The sequence below is a fragment of the Rhinolophus hipposideros genome (genome assembly GCF_964194185.1).
Source record: "Rhinolophus hipposideros genome assembly, chromosome: 9".
Taxonomy (NCBI): domain Eukaryota; kingdom Metazoa; phylum Chordata; class Mammalia; order Chiroptera; family Rhinolophidae; genus Rhinolophus; species Rhinolophus hipposideros.
The window spans coordinates 88,965,555-88,985,832 of NC_138055.1; the positions used below are offsets into that span (position 1 = coordinate 88,965,555).

Below are 20,278 nucleotides of genomic sequence, written 5' to 3' on the forward strand. Positions count from 1 at the left end.
GCCGTCACCCATGGGAAAGAGACAAGCCCTGGGGAATACCAGCAGAGGCAGCAACCTGTGTGGCACACAGCAAGCCTGGCAAAAGGAGAAGAGGAAAGCACATAACCCAGCATTGTCTCTGCCTGGCTCCCCGCTCCCACATGCAGTGCTTGCCAGAGATGCCTTTGGTCTTCGTGTTGGCTAGCAGGAATTTTGCACCTTTCTCAAGTGCCAGGCAACTGCCAGCTGGAATTATCACACTTCCTGGGGAGTGCAAGCTACATTCAATTAGGGTTCTGGCAGGGTATCCCACCCTGCAGGGGCTGGTCTGCTCACAGACAACAATGGCCTCACTTCATGGGACCAGGCCAGGTGGTTAACAAGGCAGCTCGGAAGCTCAGGACCAAACCTGGCTCTTGAAATCTCTCCCTCCCTGTGGTCTCAGAGGACTTGGAAGACATATGCTCCCTGCACAGCCTACAGCTGACTGGGGTTGGAAGGATGGTATCCTGGAGAGCAGATTAAGATGTCTTATTCCCTTCAGTAACCCACACAGAGAATTATGGCTTTATTAACTCTCAGAGGCTATCTGGTCCACCTTCCTTATATAATATTGGTTGGAAGATATATATATTACACTATACCTAGAACAGGCCTGACACATAATAGATGCTCAAGAAAGTTCTGCTGAACAAATGAGCTATGAGAAAAACAAAGATAAGTGGATGAGCACTTTGCCTACAAGACATCATAGAGTAGGTGGAATTTGTCATCATTCAGACTTGGATTCCAAGTGCAGGTGCAAGGATGGAAAATTCTTTAAGCTCTCTAGGCCTTAACTTTCTTATCCATAAAATGGAGATACCTCACTGACCTGCTGTGAGGATCAGCTGAAGTAAGCATGCAAGCCTTCTAATGCCAGGCACAGAATAAGCACTCAACAGTTGTCAGCTGCAAGCCACCCATCAGGGCAAACAAGGTATTGACCACAGAAGCCATGAATCAGTTCCAGAAAAACTGGACTCTCTCTCCTTTTACTCTCTCAGCCTACCTGCCTGTCTTCCGGCCTGAAATGTCCCTTCCTTCCCAGCCTGACCTCCAAATAAAGGCAGGCTTCGTCATAGCTTAACCACACCTGAGGTTCACACCTCTGGTTCACGTCTCTGCTGCTCCAGAACCACAGTCGCTCTCTCTGGCATAGGAGATTCAAGCCAAAATCTGTACCTGTCCTCCAAAGCCTTCCCTCAACTCTACTGCCCCAAAATCTCCTGCGTACTACCTACTGTCTCCATTACAACCCTTTGGTTCCAGAGAAGCCAAAAGGCTTACGATAACAAAATAAAAATACACTTGGTTTGGACTGCCACTTACTTGCTGTGTGACCTTGGGCCTTGTTTGCTCATCTGTACAATGAGGAGTTTGTACTAGATGATCTCTGGAGCCCTTTTAGCTCCAATGGCTGTGGCCCTACAGTTTGACTCCAAAGTCTGAATGCAGACTTTGGGCCCCACATAGAGATGACACAGCAGCAATCTGTATCTCTGTTATGTCTAAAAAATGGGGGAAGGGAAGGATAAGCTCAGGCCCCACCAGAAGGTCACTGTGAAATGTCCAGGCGTGAGGCTATGTGGCTCCAGGGGAAGGTTTCTGACTGGGGGCGCACTGGCAGCTCCCTATAGAACTCAGAATGGATGAACTCAGAATTGTGTCAGGGTGGACGGGAGACTTGAGAATGGGTGAGCTTCTGGGTCACCCCAAATTCTGCACAAGGGGGAGCCATTGCCTCTGTGTGTACTGAGCCCAGGCCTCAGAGGGACTGTGGCAGTGAGTGCCACTCCCTTTTCTCTTGCTCCCGCGCAGCAATGTCAGCAGCTGCGCTGGTGCCTTTCTATATAAATGATTGAAGAGCCAGCCACTTATTCATCTCTTCTGTGCTGGGTGTCTCCTCAGAGCCCTGTCGTGTAGACTGAGAACCTCCTCCAGCACCAAGGGAAGATCCCTACGTTGTACACACGCTCTCCAAGGAGGCAGAGACAGGGCACAGAGCTGGGTAACACATCTCAGGGGCTCTGGGGGCCCCGGCCCTCCATACCTCCTGGCTTTGCCAGCTTTCAAAATGGCTGCCAAACAGGAGAAGATAAGAAACCCATCAGAGGCAATGGCTTCTTATTTCCAGCCCTGCTTTACAAACCCCTCCAGTCAGCAAACAGCACCACCTCCTCCCTTCGAGGGCCAGGGCCACGAAGGAGCTGGCTGAGGGGAGGGAAGAAGCAGGGGCCTCTTGACAACTGACAGGAAACTCAACACCAGTCCAATTGGAGCTGGGCCTAGGAATAGGCCATGTGACGCAGGGAAGGATCCAGAGGGGGCTAGTGGAGGCTTAAGAAAGAGAGAGGAAGCGAGGTGTGACATGAGATCTCCAAGGGAATAAAATGCAAAACGGGGATGAGCAGATGTGGAGACATGTGTCCAGCCCGTGAGTAAAGACCGTTAGTGACATACTTGCTGCCCCTAAGAAATATTACTGGGGCCTCAGGGCCCCCCAGCTTTCCTGGCAGCTGTAAACCAAGGAGGGGGACCACAAACAGCAACTAACAGATGCCTCTGCCCCCCGCCCCCACAGAGCATGGACGCCTTAGGATTGAGCCAGGAGCAGGGACGCTTCCCTGGAGCACAGGGAAGGGCCGTAGCTCAGGTACCTTCAGAGCCATGTGACAGCCTTGTCTGGGGCTTCTTACCTGGGGATCCCACAGACGGGTGAGGTTTGGATACAGGTAAAACTGAATTCCTTGGGCTGCCCCAGGCAGTGTCACCCCTCGAATTAAAAGAACCAGCAGCATGAGGTAAGGGAATGTGGCTGTGACGTACACCACCTGATGAAGAGGCACATGAGGGACAAGAAACTGCTGAGTTAGGAGGGCGGGGGCTGGAGACCCAGCAGTGAGGCACAGGCGACAGGCGGGGCTCTTCTGCTCCTACCCTTCCCCCCCCTCCCGCCCCCCCCCGCAGCTGTTCAGTTCCACCTCCCCTCTGCCATGAGCCACCACCTCTGCTCTCCCTTCCCGCTCCAGCTTAAAGCACCCCCCTCCCCGACACATACCCAATAAATATTTGTTCAGTGACTGAATGAACTTAGGCATTCTCCCAGCAAGCGTGTTTGGAATTATGGCACAGGGGGTCAGGTATGAAAGGATCTGTAGCACATGATCTCTCTCCTCCAGAGTTTATGAGCTTCGTGCAGACAGCCAGATTAGGGCAGAAGCCTTGTCAGAGGCCTCCGGGGCACGAGTCCAGAACTCAGAACGCCCTTCTAACACCTCACACACTCTAGGACAAAGAGTCCCCCACATTCTCAGGTGGGTTGAGAATCATTCTGAGACTAAGTCTTAATGCAATTATTTTTCCAAAGGAACATTACGTGAACTAGGGAGCCATGAACTGTGTTCAGTTTGCAATGGGCACACACACGTGGTATATTCCAAGATCAAATTCCCCTGGAAGTATCCTTCTGCCTTTCTTTCTCTCTCTCTCTTTCATTTAATCTCCCCAAATACCAAAAGGACATGGGATTCAATCCAGGAGAGGCACAGAATCAAGGAAAAGCACTACATAAAATCTTTGTAGGGTCTTCCCTCCCATCCCTCACTATGCTACATCTTAGGGGCCTCTTGGGTGACTGAACCCCCAGTGAGGGCAGGGAGCACTAGGATGGGAGGGCCAGGTGCTCTCCCACACGGACCTTGCCTGTGGACTTGACCCCCTTCCAGATGCAGAAGTAGCAGATGACCCAGGCAAGCAGGAGGCACAGGACCAGCTCCCAGCGCAGCGCCCCCGGGTGCTGGATGCCATCAGAGATCTTCAGGACCCGCCTCCTGGGGAGAGAAGGTTGAGCCAGGCCCCACTTTTGCTGCCATGTCTCGGGCAGCAGAGCTATGTCTCCAGGCTCTTGTCCAAAGGCTTGTCAGTTCTTGTCACCCGAATCCATGAGGCTGTCCTTTACCCAGACATGGGGGTAGATACAAAGGGAGGCAAGTATAAACTGTTCCCAGGTAAGTTTGCTCTGGGAGGCTGAGTACCAATGTGACCTGGAGAAGGAGGTGCAGACACATATTTTCTCAGCCAGGGTTTTAGGATGGTTTGATATCAGGAATTATGTCCTAGATGCATGTCAGTATTGGGGAGAGGAGAAGATAAGAGGTAATGCACGTGCAGCTAAAGAGAGGAAGGGAGCTAGGAGGCGGACCCACAAACATGTACACTAACATGGGGAGGGGCACGTGGGGGGAGGCAAGGCAGGCACCCCTGACGAGAGTGGCAACATTCTCGTCTCTGAAACCAGTTCTGCATTAACCACAAATACAGGCACAACAGAAAAAAGGCCACTTAGGTGACAGGCCCACCAAAGAAGGAAATGGAAATTGTTCCCTAGCTATCCACTGAGAGTCACCACTGCAGGAACCCATCCCTACGCCCTTCTTTTAAGCACACAGCTCTCAGTGGGGTGGGGAACGGGCTTCACTTACTCCCAGAACTCGAGGACAGGAGAGGTGGCATTCTCAGAGGTCACGTTCAGGGAGCCATTGGTCCTCTGGAACTCCACACAGTGCTCTACTCCGGGGTCCACGGGAGGGAAGCAAGAGGAAAATCATTAGCCAGTAGCTGGGGTGAAATTGTAAGCGAATGGAAGTGAGGTATCTGGAAGGAACTGGGTTGAAGTTGTCTATACAAACATCCTCAAACACATACTGACCTCAACAAACCCGCCTCTCCCTCTCCCACACGCCTTTACTTTGGTACATATTCTTATTAAAGCACCATCCGATGGCATCAGGAAAGAGGCTATGCTTTCTGTCTGCTTCAAAGTATATAAATATTTCTAGGTGACTGAAATGGAGTCAAATCCAACCAAAGACTGTCAAATCTCCATACAGCAGTCAGAGTGATATTACAGTTTATGCCACAATTTATGTCATGCCCCCATTCAAGGGTTTTTTACCCCACTCAGAGAAAAGAGCCAGAACCCCTATAATCACCCCCAAGGCCTTATTCAATCTATGCCATCGCCTCTGGCTCCATCTCCCACTGTTCCCACTCACCTGCTCCAGCCCCATGGACCCCTTGCTGTTCTCTGGGTGCTATAGGCACTGGCCACCCAGGGTCTTTCACTGGGTGTCCCTCATGCCTCATGCCGGCCCCCTGCTATCTCAATGGCTCACCCCTGCCTTCTTCAGAGTCCCACTCAAGTGTCATCATCTCAGTAAGGCCTTCCCTAATGACCCATGTAAATGACACCCACACCCCTAAAACTCCCAATCCCTGCTCCCTGTGTTAGTTTTCTCCACAGCACTTTTTCTAACATGATAGCTATAACTCATTTATTTGGTTTATGGTCTGTCTCCTGTCACTAGAATGACAACGTTATGCAGGCAGGAACCTTCGTTTTCATACATTACCACATCTCTGGTACTTAGAACAGAGCCCGACATAGTCAGAGCTCAGTAATATCTGTTGAATGATTGAATGTCAATCCAGCACTCATCTCACTAGACATGTCACTTTTCTTGAAGCTTTAGCACATCCAGAAAAGTGTTGTTTCATCTTGACAGCACAAGATGTCCTATGCCATTCAAGACGTTAGGCTCGCAGTAAAACCAGACTCACTAGGAGAAATGTCTCAAATGTCAAGAAACAAAAGACTTGGGTATTGAGTTTGCCTCAGAATTTTCTCAGAGACACCCACCCCCAATCAACCTAAAGGCAGATAGGCCTAACAATGCCCTGAAGCAAAAGCCCTAGGCCACCCAAAATTCACAGTTTTATAACAGGAACTCCACTGAGGTCTGGATAAAATCATCACCTGAATAGCTAGTTGTCAAGGGTGATTTCAGTGCATATAGATGGAAGGAAGGAAGGAAAGAAGGAAGGAAGGAAGGAAGGAAGGAAGGAAGGAAGGAAGGAAGGAAGGAAGGAAGGAAGGAAGGAAGGGAGGGAGGGAAGGAGGGAAGAAAGGAAGGAAGGAAGGAAGGAAGGAAGGAAGGAAGGAAGGAAGGAAGGAAGGAAGGAAGGAAGCGAGAGAGGGAGGGAGGAAGAGAAAGAGTGAAGGAAGGTGGAAGGGAGATAGGGAGGGAGGGACGAAAAAATACATCATATAAATAAAACATTAGAATAGAACAGATTTTTTAAACTTGCTTCATTCAACAAATATTTTTTAGTTCTTGTGATGTAGCCAGCCCTGGGCTAGGCATAAAGGCTATCGAGATAAAGACATCTTTTCTGCCTTCGAGATCTTGCTGGCCTGTGAGAAAACCAGACAACAAAGAGACAGAAAGTGGGGCAAGAGCCACAGCAGGACCAGGGCCCAGTGCAGTACTGCTAGACACATTTGAGAAGAACCTAATGCATATTGGGGTGTCAGGGGAAGTACCTCTAAGATTTGACTTTTCACTTGAAAAATGGTGGACTAGAGCTTGTGGCAGACATCAGCCAGGGAATGCCTAGAAAGGGAGCATAAAGTTTGAGGGCCAGAGGGGCGTTGCATACCATGCTAACTACTGCAGAAATGTGCCTCCCTGGCAAGGAAAAGATGCAAACTCCAGTTCAGAACTGAGCAACTTAGCTAAACAAGAAAAATTAATCATAGCACAGGTGCGGCCTCATCGACAGGCCCTGGGAGCTCTCTGGCCAAAGAGAGCAAGATGGAATGCTGAGGACCCAAACAGGACATGTCCAGTGTGCTCCCCACCTCCGCTGCCCAAAGGGGGCCATTAGCCATGTGGGGCTCTTCCCACGTAAATTAATTCAAATTAAATAAAAATTTAAACAGTCAGTTCTTCACACTCACTAGCCACATTTCAGGTGCTCGATAACCACATGTGGGCCACATTGCAGATAGTACGTCATCACAGAAAGTTCTTTTGGAGAGAACTACCCTAGGTAATGTTAATTTTTTGTTACTTTCAACTCATTGGACTCACTAGTTCTCTTGCTCTTGTAGTCTTACAGGCACAAGGGAAAATCAATTGCAATTATAAATTATATTGATGACATACAAAACAGCTCATTCCCTGGTGAAATCCAGATGAATTATGAGTTGGAAAAACCTAACATAGTATCAGAGAGAAGACGTCAGGAACCAAATAGTGAAGAAACAATATATACGTATAACTAACCATGATTCAAATAGAAATAAATAGCTAAACGACATAAACAGTCAGCTCTATTTGCATAATACATGAATTCATAATACAGTAATTGAATATGTTTTTTTTAATTCTTTGATATTTGGCCTGTGATGCTGGTGAAATCGCTCTCTTATCTTTGAGGTAAGATCTCCATGACCTACTCGGCAGATTTCTAGTGAGTCCCTACGTTGTGGTTAGAATTGGGTTGTCTGCGACGCTGAGACAATCCCACTCCCGGGTGATGGCAGAGCAGGAGGAGGAAATGGACTCTGGAGGTGACCTTACCTGTATTCCACTCATTGCGGCAGCTTCCCCAGGGAAGGTCGATGGTGAAGCTGCTGAAGAGGTAGAAGAGGGCCCAGGCCAGGACAACGATGTAGTAAATGTTGAGAAGGATGACGATCATCTCCGAGGCATAGCCGATGCCTGGAGAGGGAAAGGGGCCGAACGGGACTGGCGACAGTGCACAGATTTCTCATACACCACCCGCCCCTGCTTAGGAGAGCGTTCACGTGCCACTCCCAGTGTCCTGAAACAAGAAGGGCTGGGACCTAGGTTCCTGGCTCCCTCCTCTCCCTTCCCAGCAGCAGGAGCGTGCTTCCTGCTCCCACAGCCCTGCCCACATAGGGAGGAGGGGACTTTTCTCCCTGCCTCCCGCTGCCTTCTCCAGGCTTCCTGCGCACTGTGCACTTTCAGAACTTTATCAGGTTCTGAAAGTTTACTGACTCAAAGTTATTTTAAAATGTGTGAGACTAGCTCTGAGATTCCAATAGTTAATGTCCCTGGAATTAGTCTGATATATTTCTGAAACATATAAACATATGTTAACAGCAGGAACAGATAATTCACATAGGAGAAAAATACAAATAGATCCTCCCTCATAATTGCAGGTGTGCAAAATCAGACAACAATGAGGTACCTTTCTGCATCTACAGCCCTAGTGAAGATTTGCACCAATGATATAACTCAATGATTTTTAAACTTGTCTACATATTAGAATTAACTGGGGATAGTTTAAAAATTCCAGAGCCAGACCAGACTCCGGACCAATTAAATCACAATCTCTGAGGGTGGAGTACAGACTTTAGGATGTTTTGACGGTTCCCCAGGGGGTACCAATATGCAGACAAATTTGGGAACCACACATAGCTCAGGAAGGAAAGATGTCTAGTGAGCTGTCTCGTGACACTGAAAGTCAGTGTAATACTTCCACAGGACAACTTAGTAAGCCAAATCAAGAGACATCAACTTGCTCATCCATTTGATCCATCCTGGAAGTTTATGCCAAAGAAATAATTCCAAAAAAGGGGAATTATCTTAAGAAATATACATAATAGCAGAATGTAAGCATTTTATAAGTAATTGAAAATAAGAAAAAGCTTAAAACAAACAACTGTTAAGTAATTTATGATATATCTACTTGATAGAAGTTAATATAATCATTAAGTGATTACATAGAAAATGGAAAATAACACTAACTGAAAAACAGAGATATAAATTGTGCATATTCCCTATTAGTAGATATGTAAACTCTAGAGAAAGAATGAAATAAAACCCTTAAAACTGGAAACAATCCAAACGTTGTTCGATGGGTAAATGGTTAAATGAATTGTGATATATCCATATCGTGGACTGCTACTCAGCAATAAAAAGGAAGGAACTATTGATACAAGAACAAGCCAGCTGGATGACTCTCAAGAGCATCACGCTGAGTGAAAAAGCCAATTTCAAAAGGTTATATAGCATATGCTTCCATCTATACAACATTCTCAAAATAACAAAATTACTGAGGTACAGCACAAACCAGGGGTTGCTTGAGGTTAGGGATGGAGAGGGTGGCGTGACATGACTGTAGCGGAGTAGCATGACAGACCTTTGTGGTGATGGGGCGGTTCTGTATCTTAATTGGGGCGGCGGTTACGCAAATCTACATACACAAAGTGATAAAATGACACAGAACTATGCAGACACAAATGAGTTCAAGGACAACTGGTGAAATCTAAATAAGATCTGGATAGCAATGTCAATTTCTAGGCTGTGATATTATTCTATAGTTTTGTAAGATGTTACCATTGGGGGAAACTGGGGGACAGATACACATGACCTGTGTTTACAACTTTCTGTGAATACATAATTATTTCAAAATAGAAACTTCAGAAAATTCTACATAGAGAAAAATATGAAAATAAAACACCTAATTTTAAATAGCTATTGTGTCAGAATGGTAGAATTATTAATGATATTTTTCTCATTTAAAATCTCTCTTAAAATGTCTTCTAATTGATTAAATATTTTCAAAAACACAAAATCATTGTTATGTTTTTAAAATGTATAGCTAAAATAGCTTTGCACTCCACTTATTTAACTTAAAGCCTCTGCCCCATCCTCATCCCTGTCTTCCCCATTCTCACATGGACTGGGTGATTAGCTCAGTATTGGGTCCCTAAACATGGAGAGTTGAATATAAAGGCATAGAGTCTTGTCTCAATTAGCACTACTGCTAAACAGTCTAGTCATTCCAAGTAAGGTTTATAACCCTAAGTGCAGATACCTTGGAATCAGACACACAGCTACTCACCCTCAAAGATAGGGCAGATCTTCCTCCAGGCTGTGACGCCTCCCTGGCTGGTGTACTGGCCCAGTGCTGTCTCCAAGAGGAAGACAGGAATGCCACAGGTAAAAAGGAAGATGAGGTAGGGGATGAAAAAGGCACCTGTGGGTGGGAAATAGGCTGTCCATTAGCTGGCACTATCCTCCTCGTGGTCCACATTCATCTTTTCCCATTATCACCCCGTACTGCCCATCAGAATCCCGGGGGAGGGGGGGGACATGAAAAACTGCAGGGGACTTCTGTCCAGAAGTCTGGAACTATAGCAGAGATCAAGAGTCACCAACTTACCTGCAATCTAACCAGTCCCCTTTTTCACTCTGAAGTTTCAATCTATATCTACCAAGATTTGCTCCCCATTGGACATCAATCATTGCCTAAATAAAACATAACTTGTGGCAATAATAAGGAGCTCATTGAATAATGGACATTCAGGAGCATTAACACAGCACACAGACTATAATTCTTTTCAAGGAAGTGATTGGTCTGAGTGTTAGAAACTTCTAGCGGTTAAAATCGTATTTCCTTTTAGTAATCCCTTTTGCTTCTGTGTTCACAATCATTGGATGAGAGAAGTCTAGTGATGCTAGAAATATTGGCATTTTCTCCACCATAGACCTTTATCTGCTGGCAAAGTGGACAAAACAGTTCACAGAGTACCAGAGAGGAGAGAGCAGAACAGAGAGAGAGATTCAAATATCTGCAGGGGGTCCCCTTCTAGCTTTCAATTGAGTACTGGTCAGCACCTATGTGTGAGGAAACTAAGCAAGGTGAAAGGAAATAAAAACATTCAAAAGATTGAGATTATGGTGCTCACTCAGATAATCTCAGGATTCAAGGGCATTGGGAAGAGAAGGCATATCCTCAGTAGAAGGGAATAATTAACCCTAGATTGAACATAACTCTGGTTCTGCCTAACAAATCTTAAAAGCAAAATCCAATAGAATCAAATAACTTCACTGGTCCCAGAAAAGAGCCCAAGAATATTTATAGAAATACAAAAATACTCAGCAACAAATAAGGCAAAAATAGCCAATCAAAAATTACCAGGAAAACAAACAAGCAGGAAAATATTACTCACGATGAATAGATAAATCAACCAATTGAAGCCAACCCATAACTTACATAGATGTTAGAATAAGCAGGTGAGAACATTAAAACAGTTATTGTATTTGCATTTCATATGTTCAAAAAGTTAGACAGAGACATGAAAGATATTGAAAAGATCCAAATCAAACTTCCAGAAATAAAAGAAACACAATGTGTGAAATGAAAAAATACACTGGGTGGGATTGATGGCAGATCAGACATAGCAGAAGAAAAGATTAATGAACTTGAACCACAGAAGTAGAAATTATCCAAAATAAAACACAGAGAAAAGAGAATTAAAAAGAAAAAAAAAGACATCAGAGAGCTTTTTTTTTGAAAGACGTTTCAAAAAAGACTTGAAGCAGCCTAATAGACTTGTACTTGGAGTCCCTGAGGAGACAAAAGAGGGAGAAGGGTCAAAAAATGTTTTGAAGAAATAATGGCTGAAACTTTTCCAAATTTTGTGAAAACCATAAATCCACAGATCCAAGAAGCAAAATGAGCTCCCAAATAAGAAACTTGAAAAAACTGGAACAACGGACATCATAATCAAATTATTTAAACCAGTGATTAAGAGTTTTTAAGAGGAAATCTCAAAAGGAATCAAAGGGGAAAAAAGACACATATGTACAGAGGAACAAAGACAAGGATGACATTAAATTTATCATTGAAAACAATGCAAGGAGATGAGGAAGCACGTTTGTTAAAGTACTAAAGGGAAAAAGCTGTCAAGGTAGAATTCTATACCCAATAAATACACTGTTCAAAAATGAAATTGAAACAAATGCTTCTTAAGACATGCAAAACCTAAAAGAATCCACCACCAACAGAACTGCACTACAAGAAATGTTAAAGAAAGTCCTTCAGGCAGTGGGAAATGATGCCAGAGAGAAATATGAATCTATACAAAGGAATGATGAGCATTAGAAATGATAACTATATACATAGGTAAACACATAAGAACTTTTCTTATTCAAATCTCTTTAAAAGATAATTGACTGGTTAAACAAAAATAGTAACAATGTAATGTGGAGTTTATAACATGAAAAAATAAAGTGTGTAACACCAAGAGCACAGGGAGGGGTCAGCAGGAGAGAAATGGAGGTGTATTATTGTGAGGTTTTATATGTAAAGTGGCATAATATCACTTGAAGGTAAACTGTGATAAGTTAAAGATGCATACTACAAAACCTAACACAATCACTAAAGTAACAGCAAAGAGTTATGGCTAATACATCAACAAGGAAGAAAGCCGACAGTGGAATAATACAAAAAACGTTTAATTAATAATAATAATAATAATAAGGCTGACGAGAGAAAAAAGGGAAACAAGGACTGATAGGACAAATAGAAAACAAATAGTAAAATGATACATTTAAACTTAACCATATGGATAACTGCATTAAATTTAAGTAGTCTAAATATCCCAAATAAAAAGTAAAGATTGTCAGATTGGTTTAAAAAAAAAAAAAACTAGCAAGATTTAGCTATATGCTGCTTAAAAGAAATGCTCTTTAAATATCAAGACAGGTTAAAAGTAAAAGGATTAGAAAAGATATGTGTCGTGCAGGAGACCCTGCTCACTCCACCATTTGTCGTGCGGGGCGGCCTGCGGGGCCTCTGGTCCCTCTCACCACATAAGAACGCAGGATATGGCTAAGCCAAAAAGGAACACCCACGGAGCCATAGGTAGGGGAGTCATACCACTATCATCTCACTGGTGGCAATATAGCCTCACTGGAGGCTGGAGTCACATAACCTGCAACCTACAATCCGCTTTTCTGCCTGCCAACTAACCGACTGACTCAACTGGACTCTCCAACCCTACTCACCAGTGCAACTGCGGCAGTTATATCAGTGGCTAATTGGCTAACTGGTTAAAGCTGATGGCCAATTAGCCACAGCTGACAGCCATCTACAACCTGAGCCAGCACCTTTCCATGTGAGGCCGAGAGCCTGGAAACTGCTCTCTGGGACTCTGTCCTCACAATATGCCATGCTAATTACTCATTTGAAAAAAGCTGGAGTGTTTATTTAATATCACACAAAGTAGACTTTGGAGCAAAGACTATTGTCAGAGGTAAAGAAGTTTATTTCATACTAATAAACAGGTTGATTCTTGAAGAGGACATAACAATCCTAAATGCATATGTGTCTGATACAGAGCTTCAAAATATATGAAGTAAAATTGAGAACTGCAGGAAAAATAGATAAATTCCTAATTCAAGTCAAAGATTTCAATATCCCTCGCTCAATAATTGATAAAACAAGTAGACAGAAAGTCAGTATGGATATAAAATATTTGAAAACCACATCAACCACATTGACCTACTTGACATTTACAAAACACTCTATCTAACAATAGTAAAATATACATGATTTTCAAGTGCACCTGGAATATTTACCAAGATAGACCATATTCTGGGCTACAAAACAAATCTCAATAAGTTTCAAAAGATTCGAGTCATAAAAACAAATTAGAACAAATTAGAACAAATTAGAAATCAGTAAGACAAATACACTTGGAAAATTCCCCAATATTTAGAAATTAGGTAGCACACTCCTAAATAACCCAAGTGACAAAGAGTTATCAAAAGGGAAGTAAGGAAATATTTTAAATCAAATTAAATGGAAACCAAAAAAATTAAATGGAAACACAACATATCGAAAATGCATGGGAGGGCGGTCAGATGGCTCAATTGGTTAAAGTGCGAGCTCTGAATAATAGGGTTGCCAGTTCGATTCCCACATGGGCCAGTGAGCTGTGCCCTCCACAACTAGATTGAAGTCAATGAGCTGCTGCTGAGCTTCTGGAGAGGTGGCGGGATGGCTCAGTTGTTTAGAGAGCGAGCTCTTAACAACAAGGTTGCCAGTTCAATTCCCGCATGGGATGGTGGGCTGCGCCCCCTGCAACTAAAGATTACAAACAGCAACTGGACTTGGAGCTGAGCTGCACCCTCCACAACTAGATAGAAGGACAACAACTGATGGGTCCTGGAAAAACACACTATTCCCCAATATTTCCCAACAAAAAAATGAAAAAAAGAAAAAAAGAAAAGAAAATCCATGGGATGCTGCTAAAGCAATACTTTGAAGGAGAATTTATAGCACCAAATATTATTATAAAAACTTTCAAATCAATAATTCCAGCTTCCACCTTAAGAATGAGAAAAATAAAAGTAAATGAAACACAGTCAATCAAAGGAAATAATAAAAATCAGAGTAGAAATCAATAAAGTAGAAAACAGGAAAACTAGAGAGAAAATCAATCAAACCAAAAGCTGCTTCTTTGAGATAATCAATCAAATTGATAAACTTCTAGAAGACATGAATTACCTGTATGAAAATGAGTGAAAGTCAGAATGGCTGTCATCAATAAGACAAATAGCAACAAGTGTTGGAGAGGCAGTGGAGAAAAAGGAACCCTCATACACTGTTGGTGGGAATGCAGACTGGTGCAGCCGCTATGGAAGGCAGTGTGGAGGTTCCTCAAAAAATTACAAATAGAATTACCATATGACCCAGCAATCCCTCTCCTGGGTATCTACCCAAAGAATTTGAAATCATTTATACATAAAGACACATGTGCTCCAATGTTCATTACAGCTTTGTTTACGGTGGCCAAGACATGGAAACAACCAAAATGTCCTTCGATAGATGAATGGATAAAGAAGTTGTGGTATATATACACAATGGAATACTATTCGGCGTTAAGGAAAGATGATATAGGAACACTTGTGACAACATGGATGGATCTTGAGAGTATAATGCTAAGCGAAATAAGTCAGACAGAAAAAGCAGAGAACCCTATGATTTCACTGATATGTGGTATATAAACCAAAAACAAGACAAACAAATGAGAAACAAAAACTCATAGACACAGACAATAGTTTAGTGGTTACCAGAGGGTAAGGGGGTTGGGGGGAGGGAGATGAGGGTAAGGGGGATCAAATATATGGTGATGGAAGGAGAACTGACTCTGGGTGGTGAACACACAATGGATTTATAGATGATGTAATACAGAATTGTACACCTGAAATTATGTAATTTCATTAACAATTGTCACCCCAATAAATAAATGTTTTTAAAAAAAGAAAATGAGTGAAATAGCATCAATACAGACTCTGTAGATATTAAAAGGATAATAAGAAAATAAATAAATAACTTTATGTCAATAAATGCAAAATTTTAGGTAAAATGGACACAGTTCTTGAAAAATACAAACTACCAAAGCTTACTCAAGAAGAAATAGACCAGAAGGTAAGGGGGGTGGGGGATGGGAGATGAGAGTAAGGGGAATCAAATATATGGTGATGGAAGGAGAACTGACTCTGGGTGGTGAACACACAATGGGATTTATAGATGATGTAACACAGAATGTACACCTGAAATTATGTAATTTTTTATTAACAATTGTCATTCCAATAAATTTTTAAAAAAAGGAAGAAAGAATACCAATAGCCAGTTATGATGATGATGACAGGTGATAAATCCAAATAGCCAAATTTGTTAACATTTTTTCCATTTCTAAACCATCCATAAAGAAAATCATATATGGGGGTCACACTATCCTCACGCAGTCCCTCAGAGCAACCTTGCCATCTGGATTCATATTTTCACCAATACAGAACTGGTAGTTTTTGAAATTAAAAAAAAGAAGAAGAAATAGATAATCTCAATAGCCTATTTCTATTAAAGGACATTTTTTGATTGCTGTTAAAAACCCTCCCACAAAGAAAACTCCCAAATGACTTCACTGGTAAATTCTCCAAACATTTAAGGAGGAAATAACACCAATTTTACACAAACTCTTCCATAAAATTGAAAAGGAAGGAATGCTTCCCAACTCATTCTATAAAGTCAACATTACACCAATAACAAAAGCAGACAAGACATTACAAGAAAAGAAAACTACAGACTAATATCTTACATGAACATAGATGCAAAAATTCTAAGCAAAATTTTAGCAAATCAAATCCAATGATACGAGTATGTAAAAAGGATAATACATTCCATAGTGGGGTTTATTCCAGGAACACAAAGGTGTCTTAACATCCAAAAGACCAATTAATGTAATTTATCATATTAATCAATCTAACAGCCATTTCTGATAAAATTTCTCAGCAAATGATGAATAGAAGGGAACTTCCTCAACCTGATAAAAGACATCTACACAAAACCTACCGATAACAGCATGCTTAATGGTGAGAGACTGCTTAACCCCTAAGATCAAGAACAAGACAAAGGTGTCTGTTCTTACTACTTCTATTCAAAATTGTTTGTCAGTATTGATTGTAGCCAAAGCAATAAGGCAAGAAAGGAATGAAGAGTTATTCAGATGGGGAAGGAAGAAATAAAACTCCTTTACTCTCAAATGACACGATAGTCTATGTAGAATAGAAAATCCTTTGGAACCTAGAAAAGTCAAACTGATAGAAGCAGAGAGTAGAATGGTGGTTACAAGAGGCTGAGGAAGGAGGAAATGGGGAGGTATTGGTCAAAGGTACAAAGTTTCAGTTATGCAAAATGAGTGAGTCCTAGAGATCTACTGTATTCCATAGTGCCTATAGTTAATATTGTACTGTTTCCTTAAAAATTGACTAAGAACATAAATCTTATGTTGTGTTCTTATCACAAAAATTTTTTAAAGAAGGAAACTTTTGGAGGTAATAGACATTACCTCCAAACTCATCAAGTTGTGTACATTAAATATGTATAACTTTTTGTATGTCAATTATATCTCAATAAAGTGTTTTTAAAAAGAAAAGAGAAAAAAATCATTGAAAAGTACCAAAGAGCAACTAGAACCAATAAGTCAGTTTATAGCAAGGTGCAGGATACAAGATCAGCACACAAAAATCCATTGTATTTCTACATACTAGCAACAAACAATTATAACTTACAAATTAAGAAATAATAGCCTTCATAATAGCATAGGAAATATGAAATAGGAATAAGTCTGACAAAAGATGTGAAAGGCATGTACGTTTACAAATGCGAAACATTGCTGAGAAATTGAAGACCTAAATAAATGGTGAAGCATAGTTCCCTTCTGTTCATGGGTCAGAAGACTCAATATTACAAGATGTCAGTTTTTCCCAAGTTGATCTATAGACCCACTGCAATCTCAATCAAAATCCCAGAAGACTTTTTTTGTAGAAATTGACAAACTGATTCTAAATTTCACATGAAAATGCAAAGGAAATAAAATAGCCAAACAACTTTGAAAAAGTTTTAGGCTTAACTATACCTTATTTTCATATTATAAAGCTACAGTAATCAAGAAATACAGGGCTGGCCCAGTGGCTCAGGCGGTTGGAGCTCTATGCTCCTAACTCTGAAGGCTACCAGTTCGAATCCCACATGGGCCAGTGGGCTCTCAACCACCAGGTTGCTGGTTGGACTCCTCAACTCCGGCAAGGGATGGTGGGCTCCGCCCCCTACAACCAACAAAGGCAACTGGACCTGGAGCTGAGTTGCGCCCTCCACAACTACGACTGAAAGGACAACTTGACTTGGAAAAGTCCTGGAATTACACACTGTTCCCCAATAAAGTCCTGTTTCCTTCCCCAATAAAATCTTAAAAAAAAAAAAGGAATGATCTTAAATATTAAAACTCCTATAAAAAAAGAAATCTAGAGTGTGGTTTAGGTGTCAAAATAAACAAATAAATCAATAGAACAGAATAGAGTCCAGCAATATGTCCTCATATATATGGACAACTGATTTTCAACAAAGGTGTAAAGGCAATTTATTGAAGAAAAGATAGTCTGTTCAATAAATGATGCTGGAACAAGTAGATATTCATACACACACAAAAAAAAAAACCTTTAATCCATAACTTCAATATAAAAGTTAACCCCAAATGAATCACAGACCTAAATGTAAAACCTGAAACTATAAAACTTCTAGAAGAAAATATATGAGACCTTGGGTAAGCTAAGATTTCTTTCATGTGACACCAAAAGCATGATTCATAAAAGAATAAATTGATTAAATTTGACTTTACCAAAGTTTAAAATTTCTGGTCTTCAAAAGACACTGTTAAGAAAAGGAAAAAATATAAAACAGAATGAGAGAAAAATATTTTCAAAATGCATATTTAATAAAGGACTTGTACCCAGAATATATCAAGAAGTCTGAAAATTGAATAGTTAAAAAAGTAAACCACTTTTTTAAATGGTCCAAAGATTTGAACAGGTTTTCACCAAAGAAGATATATGGGTTGCAAATAAGCACATGAAAAAGATGTTCAACATCATTAGTCATTAGAGAAGTATAAATTAAAATGACAATGAGATAATATTATACATGTTATAAAAATTAAAATTAAAATGACTGCCCAAGAATTGGCAAGAATGTGGAAAAACTGACAATCTCACACACTGCTGGTGGGAATGTAAAATGGTACAAGCATTTTGGAAAAGTGTTTGACGGTTTATTAAAACGTTAAAAGTGCACCTACCATATAATGCAGTCATTCCACTCCTAGGTATTTACTCAGTAGAAATGAAAGCATATCTTTATACAAAGACTTGTACACAAATGCTCTTAGCAGTTTTATCTGTAATAGCTAAAACCCAGAAACAAACCAAATGTCCATCAACAGGAGAATAGACAAAAAATTGTAATACACCCATATAATAAAATGCTACTGAGAAATAACAAGGAATGATTACTGACACATGAAAATCTCAAATTAATTATGAATCTCAAAATAATTATGCTGAGTGAAAGAAGCCAGATAAAGAAAAGTATATATGGCATGATTCCATTTATATATAATTCCAAAAAATGCAAACTAACGTATAGTGACAGAAAACGGGCATGGAAACAACCTAAATGTCCATCAACAGATGCCTGGATAAAGAAAATATGGTGTCCACACAAAATGGAATATTATTCAGCCATAAAAAAATACAGAAATCCTGCCTTTTGCAACAACATAGATGGACCTTGAGGGCATTATCCTAAGTGAAATAAGTCAGATAAAGACAAAATACTATACGATCTCACTTATAGGTAGAATCTTAAAAAGCAAAACTCATGGAAATACAGAGTAGAATATAGTGTTTGCCAGAGGCTAGGTGAGAGGTGTGGTGGGGGGGCGGGGAAATGGAGAGATGTTGGTCAAAGGGTACAAACTTCCAGCTATAAGATGAATAATTTCTAGAGATCTAATGTACAGCATGGTTACTATAGTAAACTATACTGTATTATATACTTAAAGTTGTTAAGCGAGTAGGTCTTAAATGTCATCACCACACAAAAAAATGGTAATTACGTGAGAGGATGGAGGTGTTAACTAACCTGAGTGTGGTAATCATTTCACAATATACATGTGCATTAAATCATAACGTACATGTTAAACTTACATATATTATATATCAAGAAAGCTGGAAAAAATATATATATATATTTCAGAAAAACAGGTGTGTGACTGCATTGGGATGGGATAGCACAGGTCAGAGTTGGAAGAAAGGGACAGGAGGTAATTTGGGGGAGTGAAGGATATATTCGTTACCCTGATTGTGGCAATGCTTTCAAGGGTGTATACATATGTCAAAACTTACCAAATTGTACACTTTAGATATGTACAATTTATTGTGAGTCAGTTAGACCTTAATAAAACTGTTTAAAACAAAAATTAATGGAGAATAGAGTTCTCTAGTTCTTTACCTTCCAAATCTCTGCGTCCATAATTCAGGCACTGAAGGAAATAGTTACCACAAGGGCAAACAAATCAAGGTGGTAAGCAATGCAGCCTAATAAATTTATAAATCAACCCAAGACTTGCTGGGCAGGAGGGAAAAATGAGGGAAGAGATAACACAGTGGCTGATATGGACACTGCTGAGAGTTGGAAACATGGCAGCAAGAGAGAGGACAGAGAGTGCGAGAAGATGGAGTTTTCAGCCCCTTGTAGCCCCTCCTCCCCATCTTTCTGCTACCTGCTCTTTCCCAATCAGCCCAGGCAATATTTAATAGCAGTGGGTCCTGTGGTCTGTTCTGCTTCCCTCCTCCTCGGCCTCCTTGAGCACCTGGGCGGTCTGCCACAAGGGACAAGGTCCACAGCCAGCAGGCAGAGCCACCGGCTTAAAAGTCAAGAAGGGGTGAGGGGCAGGATGAAGCCCAAGGAAGACCCAGGTGCAGATGGGGAGTCCTATGGGGATGCCTCTTTTCCCACGCAAGCCTTGTCACCACTAATAAAAGATGAAGTTAGTCCTAGAGCTGGAGGATGGAGCTCACAGTTATCCCCATGTCTGCCATGCTCATCTTCCCCTAATCCTAAAATGTTCTGGCATTCTTCTCCATGGGATGGGGGAGGCCACACATTCATCCGAGAAAGGAGTCATCTGCTGGGCACCCTTCCCAAAAGAAGCAGTGTCACCTGTAATTCTCCAGGTGACATTTTTAAAGAT

The 20,278-nt window shown here is 41.5% G+C and overlaps 1 protein-coding gene across 3 annotated transcripts in view; it reads right to left on the reverse strand.

Annotated features, from left to right (window-relative positions):
* Window positions 1–20,278, reverse strand: part of SLC6A13 (solute carrier family 6 member 13) — a 40,222-nt gene that overhangs the window by 10,893 nt on the left and 9,051 nt on the right. For all 3 annotated transcript variants that reach the window (XM_081059156.1, XM_081059157.1, XM_081059158.1), the window contains 5 exons: window positions 9,739–9,873; window positions 7,446–7,586; window positions 4,503–4,587; window positions 3,719–3,851; window positions 2,718–2,852 (listed from right to left, as the gene is read on the reverse strand). In XM_081059156.1, coding sequence (XP_080915282.1) covers window positions 2,718–2,852; window positions 3,719–3,851; window positions 4,503–4,587; window positions 7,446–7,586; window positions 9,739–9,873 — 629 coding nt within the window. The remainder of the gene's footprint in view (window positions 1–2,717; window positions 2,853–3,718; window positions 3,852–4,502; window positions 4,588–7,445; window positions 7,587–9,738; window positions 9,874–20,278) is intronic.